This window comes from Pelophylax lessonae (genome assembly GCF_965119305.1).
Source record: "Pelophylax lessonae genome assembly, chromosome: 1".
NCBI classification, from domain to species: Eukaryota; Metazoa; Chordata; class Amphibia; order Anura; family Ranidae; genus Pelophylax; species Pelophylax lessonae.
In genome coordinates this window covers 510,410,799-510,425,298 of record NC_138768.1, presented here as the reverse complement: position 1 = coordinate 510,425,298, position 14,500 = coordinate 510,410,799, and the positions used below count along the sequence as shown (strand labels likewise).

Here is a 14,500-nt window from a genome sequence, read left to right as displayed (position 1 = left end):
ATCAAAACGTGAAACTACCAGGAACCCATCTATGTTCCAGTGCTGTCATTTTCCAGAACTGCAACCGACCTGGCCGGCCCAGAAGTACAAGGTGTTCAGTGCTTAGAGACATTGCGAAAGCCAAGGAAGGCTGAAACCAGACCACCACTGAACAGGGCAAGGTAAAACATCAAGATTGGGCCAAGAAATATCTAGAGACAGATTTTTCAAAGGTTTTATGGACTGATGAGATCACAGTGACTCTTAACGGACCAGATGGATGGGCCTGTGGCTGGATCAGCAATGGGCACAGAGCTCCACTTTGCCTCAAGGTGGAGGTGGGCTACTGGTATGGTCTGGTATTAATAAAGCTGAGCTAGTTAGACCTTTTTGGGTTGAAGATGGACTCAAAAACAAACCACCTGCCAGTTTCTAGAAGACACTTTCTTCAAGCAGTGGTACAGTGAAAAAAAAGTCTGCATCTTTCAAAAAGACAATGATAATTATGCAGGACAATGCTCCATCGCATGCATCTTAGTACTCCACGGTGTGGCTAGCCAGTAAAGGCCTTAAACATGAAAGAATGACGTAAACCCTATTGAGAACTTGTGAGCCCTTCTTAAAAACAGGAGATTTAAGGTTAAATAAAACCTCTCTCAACAGTGACCTGGAAGTTGTGCTTGCTGCTGCACAAAAAGTTGACCGTCAACAGATCAAGAAACATCCAGACTCCATGAATGGAAGGCTTATGACAGTTATTGAAAAAAAGCGGGACTATATTTTTCACGGATTTATTTTTTTTAAATGTCAGAAATGTTTAGGATTTTAAATTTTTTGTTAATATTCTCACTTTACCAGATAAAAAAAAAAAAACAAAAAAACATGCGAGATGGGGAAATTTTCATTTTTCATTTAGTTGCATAATAATTGTGCGCACTAATAGTTGCCCAATAACTGTGCACACTAACAGTTGCTCAATAATTGTGCACACTAACAGTTGCTCAATAATTGTGCACACTAACAGTTGCTCAATAATTGTGCACACAGATATTCTAAGAAAGCCAAAGCCTCACTTTTACATTCTTAAATATTCAGGTTTATTATATTTTGGATTGACCAAGAGCACTGTAGATTAAATTATTCCTCAAAAATACAACTTGACTAATAACTGTGCACACAGTGTATACACATACAGCAGGTCTTTGGTATAAATCCTATACTGTCTACAAACAGTGAACCCCTTTATTTAAAGTAGCTCCACTACTAGCTCCATCTCACGAAAAAAAAATAAAATACGGTACATCTCTAAATTGTTTGTACATTCACATTTAATGTGTTGGATGTTAATAAATACATTTATTTCATAACAGTCTACCATATTTGATCCCTGCTGTGTAGTGAGTTTATGGGTGATTTTTGTTCAATCACCTGGTCACCTGCCATCTTGTAACTATGTATGCCAGTTTAGAGATGCCCAAGCCATTTTAGAGTTTTCATACAAGTCTGATAGAGGTCTATGCCTTGGCTTGTCTTAAACCTAAAACCTAGTAAAAATGATTTTGAAGTAGATTGCTGTGGCATCGTTTTCGGACTGCTCATGACTGGAGTGCAAGTCAATAATGCAGGCCATAACACTAGCCAAAAAAATCACTCGAAAATCTGTTAATTGGTCCGATCGTTCATTTTCTGTCCAGTTAATGGGAACAAAAAATAGAAAATAGTTTTTAACTTTTCAGAGCCGAAAAATCGAAAGAACAGTTTGGAAAATTCTGCCGAACGAACGATAAATTGAAAGGTTAATGTGTTTCTCGGCCGAACTGTATGCATTCGGCATATGTAACAAACTGAACGAAAAACGTCTATTGAACGATTTATCGTTCGAAATTCGGTCATTACACAATGGCATGATCGTCGGCTCGCACACCCGTATATTTTTTTTTTTTTTTCGTTTTTTTGAAAATGAGTTTGAACGATTTTTTGGCGTATGGCCAGCTTAAAAGAAATAGGGGAATTTTCGGCCGATGTCGAAAATATGGAATTTCTGTAAAATCATGATTTAGGGCAGGTTTCTTTGTTACTATGGGGATATTAACCTATGATTAGATGAATGCGTGTATAACGGATAGAATGACCAATGATGTGTGACTTGTTTTAATCGCAGAGCTTATGAAGTAGCCCTAGTCACAGTTTTACTCATGTACTTCATTTAAGAGGTTACTAAAGGAGCGATTTTCACCTTCATTATGGAGGATCCATTTGGACAAACATAGGTTTAAGTGGCGTTTTGTTTTTATAGCTTGGCCAAAATTTCATTTACAGTATTTGCATTGCAATATTTTGACTAGAGTCATTTTTAGCCACATCTGTGAAACCATAGCATTCCATATTTTATGCATAAAACATGCCTTCTACATGAACAGATTTATCTTTATGCACACATACCACCTCAGCACACAATACGGATTATACACCTTTAACATGGAGTATATTCTGTCCTTTTGAATATAGTAACAATCCAAGTAAAATGAGAGCAAACAAAAGCCCCCTTTCAGCCTTGAATTTTTTTTTTTTTTTTTAAAGGAGCTAAAGCATTGAATATGTTGGAGGAAAATGTAAAAAATCCTTGGCAATATTTTAATACACTTTTACATTAAAAAAAGGTTTAATATATGCTCCCCGGTCCTTTATAATACAGCTATAAAATAGGGATGGTTGTATTCACCGTAAAAAATGTTTTTAGAGTCTTATGGTAACAGAGAAGTCTTTCACCTTTGTATCATACTGCCACCTACAGAAAGGCTAAACACAGGCACCAAAAAAAAACACTGTAGGCCAGCCCAGTATTACACCTCCCAACATCCGCATGCTTCAGGTTTGCAGCAAAGAACTACTGAGAACATGCTAATAAACAGGGATTGGGACCTGTGTCCCTCAATGGACCCCAAGAAAGGTTTTTTTTACTCACTATAAAAATCTATTTATCATCCATTGAGGGACACAGGAAGTCTTTCACCGTTGGGATTCCGAAAACCAGTCAAAATGAGGGGTGGACAACACAGCAAACAAGCCTTGACACAACAGAGAACTATTTCCTGTACTCAAATAACCACCTCACTCCCACAGCTGGTCTCAGATGAGGCCATAACATCCACTTAGAAAAACTTGGGGAACGTGTGAACAGAAGGCCAAATGGCAGCCTTGAAAATATGGGAAAGCATTGTTTGATGCTAAAAAGCATTCACAAATAGTAATAGTACACCTTAACAAGAAAGGGGGAGGACCCAATCCTTGGAAGCCATAATTTGGATGATTGTCTGATCCACCCAGAGATGGTGGAATTACAAACAAGAAGTCAGCCTTCCTAGAGAAAGCAGTGGCTTCGAGACATGATTCTCACAGCTCAAATCACATTCAGCAATGGAGAGAAATGTATTTTTAGTCAACTGGGGTTGAACATAGGAATGGGAAGGTAAAACAATGTCTCAAGTGAGGTGAATGGCTGAAACTGCCTCCGGCAAGTAGGATGTCCTAGGCCTGCACACTGCCCTGTCCCTATGCAGAGCCAAATAACTCTTTGAAGAACAAGGCTGCCAGTTCAGACACTTGCATTGATGGCTACAAAGCCAGGTGATGGCTACAAAGAATACCATCTTGTGGGTGGGAATAGAGAGAAATGTCTCTAATGGTTTCAAATAGCAGTTCCTTAAGAGAACAAGGTTCCAATCCCAATGGAGTCAAAGTGGACTAAACAGGGGGAGCTGCATGGAAAACCCCATGCACAGAGTTAATAATCAAGGAATGAGAGGCCAATGCCCCCTTAAACAAGACAAAGGGCATAAACCTTGCCACTAATAGTGCTGACAGTCAAACGGTGGTCTGAACCCATATTCTAAAATGAGGATTCCTACGAAGGAAATCCTGGGGTGGAAGCTATAAGACTAACGGCAGGTAAGCTTTCCATGACCAAAAATAGATCTTCCAACATGTAGACTTCCTAGCTTTTAGCATCATAGGAATCACAGAATCAGAGGTGCCCTTGCCCCTCAGAACCTGGGCTTCTAAAGCCACGCCACTGAAACCCAGAACCGTAAAGCAGGATGGCAAATCAGGTCTTGGTACAGAAGTTTCTGACAATTTGGCAGAGCCAATTGAGTGCCTGCCAGCAGTCTTACGAAGGTGGCGTACCACATTTGCTTAGTCCTAAAAAATGACGTTCACTGGAATGCCATCCATCTCAATTCTGCAAAGCGGATAAGAAAAGTTTAAACCTGATGACCAAAAGTTCCAAAACTTGTGTCCCCCAATTGCAATAACCACATCAGAGTTTAACGATTATTCCACACAGCGGAGCTGAGGAGAAAGCGCCTTTTCCTCTGACAACACTAGAAGGAAAACTAAGGCATGCTAGTTGTTGAAAGGGTTATCCTGGGCTGGCCAAAGGTTTGATTGCCACTGTCCAATCCTCCTGTAGGTGGCAGCATAACTCAAAGGTAAAGGATTTCCTGAACCCCCTCAATGGACAAGAAAAGAAAAGAAAGATATACATATCCCTTTTCTTTTTCTTACTCTAATATGATATGAAGGAGCACTGTATAAAGTTGCATGTCAAACTCTAAAATATTTTCTATCTTTAAAAATTTATATTTAAATTGATTTAACACCATCACAGGCACCATCTACAGCACTCACAAAACTAAATTATGACTCTACGCAACAAGATGGGAGACCAGATTATCATGGAGCACACAACAGATACAGTGATAGACCATGGGGCTGCAATGGTAAGACTTAAAGCCTACAACAAAATCAAGGCACAGATTCCCTTACTTGAGGGGAGCTGCCTGGAGAGAAGCCTTGATTGGAGACAGGAGAAGTGGGAGATTGGTTGGATGGGGAGCCAGCATTACTGCGGTACTGCTGGAGAGAGGCCTACAGAATAACACAAAGTTAAACACCACTGGCAAATTACATAATATTTATACAAATATCCACTGGGAATTTCCTTTAGTGTGAGAAGCATTTAAAAAATATACATATTATACATACACTTACTACAGATCTAGAAATCTGTGTGTGTCTGGTTGTTTTGTATTCACAGCAAAAAAAAAAAAAAAAAGGTCAGAGAACGTAGTGATATAACAAAGAAAAAATATGATACAAAATCTATCAACCTGCAAACAAGTGCCACAAAGCATGTGAAACAAAACACAATCAATGAGAAACCGTGTCTAGATTATGATCTAGCAAAGGTAAATAGAAGGTGCACTTCTTCCAATGGTAGGTGATACACAATCAAGTGCTTATATACTCCACACGTGCTTAATAGAAAAAATAGGCCTCTTACCAGATATTAATGATTTCTAAATAGGAGATCGTGAAAAGAGCAGAACACAGAGGTCTCCTTAGGAAAGCCCGTCTCAGAATGGATTCTGTATTGAGTGGTTTGAGTCGCAGCCTCCACACTCACTTATCAAAGTATAACACACACCACGAGTCGGCTGTATCTTTCACTCGGGCCGTAGATGGGAACTCATGCATGAAAAAAAAAAAAAAAGGGGCCTATTGTGCAGTATTGCCATGCTTTTAAACATTTATACATATTGCACTTACAAGATGAAGAAAAAAATCAAGCGGTAAAAGGTAGAATCCGATTGCGGAATGAACCAGCAGGTCAGGAATGTCACAACTCCTGTGGCCAACGATGCTTTTCTGTGGTCAGATTCTACCTTTTCTGCTTGATTTTATCCTTCATCTTGTAAGTGAAATTTGTTTTAATATCTAATAAATAGTGTGGTAATACTGCACGATGATTCTTTTTTCATGCATGAGTTTATATTCAAGGCCTGACTGAAAGATTATTATATGTTATATATGTTATTATATTATATTATATTATATGTTTATTATACTTGGATAAGCATGTGTGGAGGCTGGGACACTAACCACTCAATACAGGATCCATTCTGAGACGTGTAGCTGTGAGGATAAGACAGGCTTTCCTAAGGAGACCTCTGTGTTCCGCCCTTTTCATGAACTCATATTTAGAGATCACGAATATCTGGTAAGAGGCCAATATTGATCAGCATGTGTGGATTATAGAAGCACTTGACTGCATATCACTTACCATTGGAAGAAGTGCACCTTCTATTTACCTTCGCTGGATCATATGGACACAGTTTCTTGATTGTGTTTCGTTTCACATGCTTTGTGGCACTTGTTTGAAGGTTAATAAATTTGAAGGTTAATAAATTTGTATCATATTTTTTCTGTGTTAGATCACTATTTTCTCTCACTCACCCAACTTTTTTATTTTTTATACAATACACATTGCTTGTGGATAGTCCATAGGCAACAGACAGCGCAATCCTATAACTTTTTTAGATCCATTATTTGTAACCTGTATTCGCCATTAAATAGAAGTGTGAGTCTGCTTTTCTTTGAGCGCGATGTTTGCCAGTTATATCTTTGTTATGCAAAACAACAAAAAATGTAATGTTGTATTCAAGTGTGTTTGTTTATAGCAATTTTTCATTTTGGATATTGTAGGAAAGGGCTAAAAGGTGTTCCCATTGGAAGATTTCCCCTCATCTTTGGTTCTGGGGACAGCTATAATTGCTTGTATTTTTACTCACCGTTTTCAGGGGCAATCATCAGAAAAATACATGTAAATCTCCCAAATGGGCACAAAGACCGCAATACAAACTTCAAAGAGAATTTAACCTTTCCCCATGTCACCCAAAAAAAAAAAGGTTTGTCTAGAGATACACTAATACTAATTGATAGTACAAAAAATGTTAATTATTAAACTTCCAAAACCCTTCCGCTGTTTAAAAAGCTTTGATAGGCACACCTGAAAGAATTTCACATTTAGCTTTTGATGTCAGAACAATGGATGGGTTAACAAACATGCATTAATAAATGCTTAAAGCAGAGTTCCATCCACTTTTTAAAGTTTTCACCCTGCATTCGTGGTCACATGTAAATTATTCATCCAGTCCTTTTTTCTTTTCCTTTAAGCTTTTTACTTTGATAAGCTGAAGGCTCTGCTTCCGCTGTAATCGAATGTATAAATGTATAGTAGTCCAGGTGCATATATACAATTTGTAATTTCAGCTAAATAAAATAGACTATACGAGTTTATATATGGTTATTCAGTTCTTGTTTATTGCTTCCAGAATAGGCTAGTTTTCTTAGTTTGAGTATGCCCTTAAAATGCATAAATAACTATGCACGATTGAGACAGCATACATGGGCTAAAAGGGTTTGATAGACCTCTGTACATATCAATCAGAGAGACTTGGCATTTTATGGACTTTATAAAATATGCACTTACATTAAATACTTGTGCGAGTATAAGCTATTTACTTTAGTAAAATGTGTCTCAGTCATTACACTAAACCGATAGTTTATTTTTTTGTGTAAGAAATTTCTACTTTTAACTCTCTCCCTTCTAGCTAACATTAATTCAAAACTATATAACCATTACTTAATATATGTACAAGATCTATCTTTACATTGACACTGGTCAAAATAGGTCAATAAAAATAATTTAACCACTTGACCTCTGGAAGGTTTGACCCTTTCATGACCAGGGCATTTTTTGCTTTTCAGCACTGTGTTGTTTTAACTAGAAATTGGTTGGTCATGCAACACTGTACCCAAATAAAATTTATATAATCTTTTTCACGGAGATAGAGATTTCTTTTGGGGGTATTTAATAACCACTGGGGTTTTAAATTTTTGCTATATAAATATATATATAAAAAAAAAAAAAAAAAGTTTTTCTTAGTTTCAGTAATACAGCTTTGCAAAACAAATAAGCTTTCTTCGTAAGGCTACATTCACACCTGAGCGTAGCGTTTTTCGCGCGTTTTTTACCGCGATTTTACCGCGATTTTTGCGGCGTTTTTTACCGCGATTTTAGTGCAGGCGTTTTTAGATTGAATAGAGATCAATGGAAAACGCCTGTAATCTGCCCAAAAAGAAGCTCATGTACTTTTTTGAGCGTTGGGCGTTTTGTATACAGCGTCAAAACGCTCAGATGTGAACAGGGGCCATTGAAATGAATAGGATTTGTCTTGTTGGGCGTTTTGAGAGCTGATCCTAGAGCAGAAAAACGCCCCAAAAACGCCCCAAAACGCCTACATGTGAACGGAGCCTAAATTTTAGTCCAAAATGTAGTTTGCTACATTTGTTTGTTAACAAATAACACAAATCTGTGTATATTATTTAGCGCCCATTCAGACTGGCGCGACATGACTTGCTGGGGCGACCTGTGAAGTCGCGGTGCACAGCTTGCACCGCGACCTCGGCGCGACTTGCAGGGACCTCATATAATTGAAGTCAATGCAAGTCGCCTCCAGGTCACCCTAAAGTAGTACAGGACCCTTTTTCTAATTTGGAGCGACTTGTGTCGCTCCTATTAGAATGGGTCCTGTACTATTCAATGGTGAGCGACCGACCGCGACATGTCAGGCGACCATGTCGCCTGACAAGTCGCGCTAGTGTGAATGGACCCTTAGTCTGTTAAAAAGTTAGTGTACAAACTATGGTGTATATTTGAAAATAGATCAATCCTGATGTACTACCTATCTTGAAGCCCTTAAAATGCCAGATACCCACCAAATTACCCCCTTTTACCAGTCCAAGGTATTTATTAAGACACATGGTGAGTTTTTTGAAGTTGTAATTTTTTGTCACTTTTTCTGGAAAATTGAAAAAAAAAATTTTTTTTTTTTTACATCTGTCACCAGTGCAGTACATTGTCACCATATGACTGGTGTGGCGGTGATCAGGGATACTAATGGTGGACACAGATGTTGCCTGTGCACCTCAGGAGGCATGCAGGTAGTGTGCATGAGCAGGGCAACGTACTGGTCTCAATTACTGTTGGCCAGCAGGCAAGTGATTACAAACTAAATAAAAAAAAAATTCTCAGCAATCAGATATTCCCATGATATATTTTACTTTTTTTGTATTTTAAAGGATGTAATGATTTTTAGGTCTCATGCGCATTAGGCTTTACACTACAGGCATTTGATGTTTGGAACTTCAGCCTGTAAAAGCGCCTCTATGTAAGCCCTCGAGTCCATGCATAGGCATTTACATGGTCATTTACTAGTGTATTAGAATAAATGGATTTTTGTAAAATCTTACCGTAAAATCCTTTTCTCTTAGCTCATTGACAGACGTAGTCCTCGGTGATACACCACCTTCGGGTTATGTTGCCTCCACAGGAGCAGGACTAGACAGGAAATTAAAAAGCTCTGGCCACACCCTAGGGGCAGTCCCAGAGGGTATATCCTCTCTCTCTCTGCCTCAGCAAATCAGTTATGTGAAAAAGCAGTCTTTAGAGATTTTAACCCAACCCAACTCAAAAACAGAGGGGCGGGGACTACGTCTGTCAATGAGCTAAGAGAAAAGGATTTTACGGTAAGATTTTACAAAAATCCATTTTTCTCTAGCGCTCATTGACAGACGTAGTCCTCGGTGATACACCACCTTCGGGACGTCCCAGAGCAGTATCACAAATGAGGGGTGGGAAAATGGAAATCAAATCCCAATCTAGAAGGCCCAACCGGTGCCAACTAGAAGTTTACAATGCTCATCCTTAATGATGAGACTCAACAAAAAGAGAAAAATTTTTTTTTTTCAAACAGAAAAAAACCCTCGAGGTAGACCACCGGTCTCCTCAAATTGCGGCCTGCAAAACCTTGCGGCCAAATGAGGCATCCGCCGATGCCGTCACATCAATTTTATAGAATTTTGTAAAGGTATGTACCGACGACCAGGTGGCCGCCTTACATACCTGGACCACTGACGCCTGATGGCGAAAGGCCCAGGAAGTACTGAGCGCTCGAGTGGAGTGCGCCCTAACAGGGAACGGAGGACTCTGACCCTTAATAGAATAAGCCTGTACCACCGTTTGTCTAATCCATTTGGCAATGGTCGCGGCAGATGCAGGCAAACCCTTTCTGGGGCCATCCGTGATCACAAAAAGTGAATCCGTCTTACGGAATGATTCCGTAGCTTTCAGGTATACCCCGATTGCCCGAACCACATCTAAGGAATGCAACGCATGTTCCCGATGATGCTTGGGCTGAGGACACAAGGAAGGTAGTACAATATCTTCATTCAGATGAAAATCTGAAACCACCTTAGGAAGAAAAGATGGCTTAGGATGAAGTACTACCTTATCCCTATGAATCACTAGGTATGGGGACTGGCATGATAATGCAGCCAGTTCTGACACCCTGCGAGCAGAAGTAATAGCCACCAAGAAGGCCACCTTCTGGGATAAAGTAAGCAAGGGAATCTCCCTGATGTTTTCAAAGGGAGGTTTCTGTAGAACCGACAGAACCAAATTAAGATCCCAGGGCGGTAAGGGCGCGCGGACTGGAGGAGCCAGGTGCCGCACCCCCTGGATGAAATTCCGCACCAAGGACTTGGTAGCTAAAGGTTTCTGAAAGAAGATTGCTAATGCTGAAACTTGACCCTTGATGGTGCTCAAGGCTAGCTTCTGCTCAACCCCTTGTTGCAAAAAGGCCAATATTCGAGTCACCGAATAGGTACATGGAGGAAATCCTAAAGATTCGCACCACGCAATATAAGTCTTCCATGTGTGATAATAGACCTTGCTGGAAGTCACTTTCCTTGCTTTAATAAGAGTAGGAATGACTGAAGTAGACAAACCTCTGTCCTTCAGTACTTGGGTCTCAATGGCCAGGCCATTAAAACCAGCGGCTGTAAAGCATGATGGTAAATTGGTCCTTGAGACCGCAGACACTCCCTGAGACGAAGTTCCCACGGAACGTCTGCGACTAGCATGTCCAAGTCGGCCAGGCCGGCTTGAGGAGGCCAGCCTAGAATTTCTAGGACCACTGGCGCTGATAGAATCTGAACCAGGCGTCCCTAGAGGTATCTGGCCCCGACCATCCGAGAAAGTCTGGTCGTTTTCTGTTCCCACACATTTATCAGATACCTGATTGTTATCAGGAAGGGTGATCTTTTCTGGTTGAACCTCAGGGACCGAAGTCACCCGACTAGAGGCTACTTGGCCTATCTGGTCAACCAGATCCGATTCCTGTGAGGTATAGGGACTAATCTTAGGAAAAGGTAAAGGAAAAGATCTATTCAGGGAACGGTAACTACCGCTTCCTGTAGTACTTAAATGTTGGAAGGGAAGAATCGCACCGGTAGTAGTGGTTGAAGCTCGATCTAATGTCCCGAATACCGGTGAAAACGTCCCCCCACCCTGAAACCGGGTGGGGGCGCACCTTCAGGCTGTGTACTCCTTTGCTTCGGGTTTGGCTGGGTTGGTCCTCTGCTTGTCCGACCAGCCCTTCTTGAACCCTCCTGGAGGAGTCTTGCCTTTCCCGCTAGTACCAGCCAGGCGCCCTTTATGGGCGGTAAAGAAAGGTCCTCGCTTGTTGGGAGGTCCCTTAGCTTTAGCAGCCTGTGGCAAAAAAGTGCTCTTGCCCCCAGTGGCATCCTTGATGATTTCATCTAGGTTGGCCCCAAATAGACGATTCCCCTGAAAAGGGAGATTTGTCAAGGTCTTTTTGGAACCTAGGTCAGCTGACCAGCATTTTAACCACAGCACACGTCTGAGGATCACCGCTGACATAGATGCATGCCCTAATAAGGGAGTAGTGTCCAAGGCTGCGTCACAGATAAACTGTAGCCCTTGTATAATCTGTTCCATCAAATCAGATGTCTCCTGGGGAATATCTTTTCCCCTAAGGTCTTGGCGTACCATTTTCGCCCATTCCGTAAGTGTCTGGGAAACTAGACCAATAACAATTACTGGTCTAAATGCTGACCCTATCAGAGAGAAGATGGTGCGGGACTCTGCTTCCATCTTTCGATCCACCGGATCCTTAAAGGACGAAGTGTCCTCCACTGGGATAACCGTGGCTTTATTCAGCCTGGAAATAGGTGGATCCACCACTGGTGGTACCGTCCATTTCTTAATGATGGATTCCTCAAACGGATAGCGTCTAGCAATACGCTTGGAAATAGTAAAGGTACGTTTAGAATGCTCCCATTCTCCTTTAATCTGATTACCGAAACATTTGGGTACAGGAAAAACCTTCACCGTTTTGATGGGCTTATTAGTACCAAAAGGAATCTCTGTTTCAGTTGCCTCTGCCGGTAAAGCCTCAAGTTTTAAGGTTTCCTGCACTGCCACAACTAGTGCGTCCACCAATGCTTCTTCCTGAATTATAGCAGGAGAAGAAGCGTCCTCCTCACTGTCTGAGGGGGCTTTACCTGGGATAACAGTCTTTGCAGAGGAACCTGCAACTGCAGTGACCATCTCTGAATCTGAGTCAGAGGTGTCAGATAGTATAGGGGTAGGCGGGGGTCGCTTCCTTGACCCCCGTCCCTGACAGGCCGCCTCCTCCCGAGCCACCATAGACTCCAAAATTGCTGTAAATGACTCTATACTCTGTGCACCGGCGGGTCCCGTGGCCCCCTCGAGGGAAACAGGTGGGGGAATATGTGTGGCAGGGTCCATGATAATTCCAGTCACTTCCTGGATAATAGAATTCAAAAATAAAAAACTTTTTTTTTTTTTTTCCAGACCCCCAGCGCCACAAAAAAGCCCCTTAGTGTTACCTGCTAGGGATCCCTATCGATCGAGAGAGAGAGAGAGAGACCCCCAGGCTCACCACTTGATGCTCAGAGTTTAACTGCAACAGGTTACAGCGCTGTCTTGACAAACAGGAAGTCTTTTGGCTGGCTGCCCAGGAAGAAAGGAGGCGGCTCTGCCCCTCAGCACGCCTTCTGGCGCCTCCCCTAGCTCCACGAGGTGTTTGGATCACCTCAAACATGGCCGCCCCCATGCTGGAGACACGAGGCTACGCCAAAATGGCGGCTCGTGCGATCCAGCAAAAAAAATGGCGGCGGCCTGTACTGAATAGCGGTGTGCTGCAGGGCACACAACACTCTCTCTGCATGGGGATTTGGCGTGGTTGGCGGTACCGGCCCTGGCGGACCGCATGGCCATTCGGGAGGCCTGCTAATAGCTGGAGATCTGATTAGGAAGGCAGCCTACATGTCCGTGGCTTCTGACTGGTAGGTAGCTTATTCTTATCACCGTAAGATTCCCAGAATACCACAGATTATAATCTTTTTAACATGTATACAATTAGACTGTTAGCTCCCAAACCAAGCCTCCTGGCTTTTTGCACATAAAATCACACTCAAAGTAGGAGGATCTGTGTCATTTATAGGATAGAGAGGGACTCTATCTTACCATACAGAGAGGGGCCCGCGTTCACCACAAGACCCGTCAGGGGAAAAGGGGGAACATACTACTCATCATACCGGAACCAGGCGGGCACCAACTCCTGACAGTACCCCTCTCCACCGGGGCGGGAGGGCTGTCGACCGATATGGACGCCGTGACTCATGGTCTTTGGCGTTTCAGCGAGACGTTTAACTCGCGGGGTCAGTCCTTTAATGGGACTTTGTCGCGGCCGACCCAGCGCGGAGCTATGGCCTGCACGCGCTCGTAGGCTGAACTGGGGTGACCACCGGATCTCAACATCCAGCCCGTCGCCCAGTTCAGCTTTCTTGCTTGAAGATCTCACAGGAACACTGGAGAAAAAAAGCTGTCTAAAAAATCCTTTAAGAAAAAAATCTTGCCAGGACCTAAGATCCCAGCAAGGTATCTAGGTCCTTACTCCTAACTAGACAGAAAATAACTGATTTGCTGAGGCAGAGAGAGAGAGGATATACCCTCTGGGACTGCCCCTAGGGTGTGGCCAGAGCTTTTTAATTTCCTGTCTAGTCCTGCTCCTGTGGAGGCAACATAACCCGAAGGTGGTGTATCACCGAGGACTACGTCTGTCAATGAGCGCTAGAGAAAGGAGCGTTTACAGGATGAGAAAAAAAATGCGCCTTCAGGAGAGTAGCAGAAAAAAACAAACACAGAGCGTGCCTAAATGCATGAAGGAATGTCTAGACATGCCTGAACACTAGACGCATCTGGCAATTGAGCAATAATGCATTCCAATGGCCAGAATAAATTAATATTCTGGCCAATGCAATCCATTAATGCTCAAATGCTTGACACACTTAAACGCACTTTAATGCGTGTCTAATACATGGCATTTCAAGCAGTTTTTCTTCTGCCAGGAGTTAATATGCACTTACATCAAATTCTTCTGTGAGTACAATAAATTTGTTTTCCTTTTTACATTTTTTTTTTTATAAGAAACTTACACTATACCGATGCACTCTATTTTGTAGTATCATTTAATAATTTTCCAGTCTAGAGTGAGCAGTAAGATTCAATTCCATATTCAGCATATTAATATATATATTTTTAAAAGGCATTTTGAGCCTATTCTGGACGGTATAGACCTAAAATCATTTTTTATCCTTTTTCATACTTCAGTGCCGACAGTTATACTTTTCATATTTCAGTAACTCCTCACAGTGCAAATCATGTAAATTCAATTGTGAGTACTGAATCAAATTGCTTTTCAGTAACTCCACTTTTCAGTTACTCCGG

The 14,500-nt window shown here is 41.7% G+C and overlaps 1 protein-coding gene across 2 annotated transcripts in view; it reads right to left on the bottom strand.

Annotated features, from left to right (window-relative positions):
• The window catches only part of CRTC1 (CREB regulated transcription coactivator 1), a 310,977-nt gene that overhangs the window by 64,103 nt on the left and 232,374 nt on the right, over window positions 1-14,500 (bottom strand). The window contains exon 11 of one of the 2 annotated variants that reach the window (XM_082263685.1): window positions 4,807-4,908. The exons of the other annotated variant lie outside the window; for it this stretch is intronic. Within the exon in view, the coding sequence (XP_082119811.1) occupies window positions 4,807-4,908 (102 nt within the window). The remainder of the gene's footprint in view (window positions 1-4,806; window positions 4,909-14,500) is intronic. 2 annotated transcript variants of the gene reach the window in all.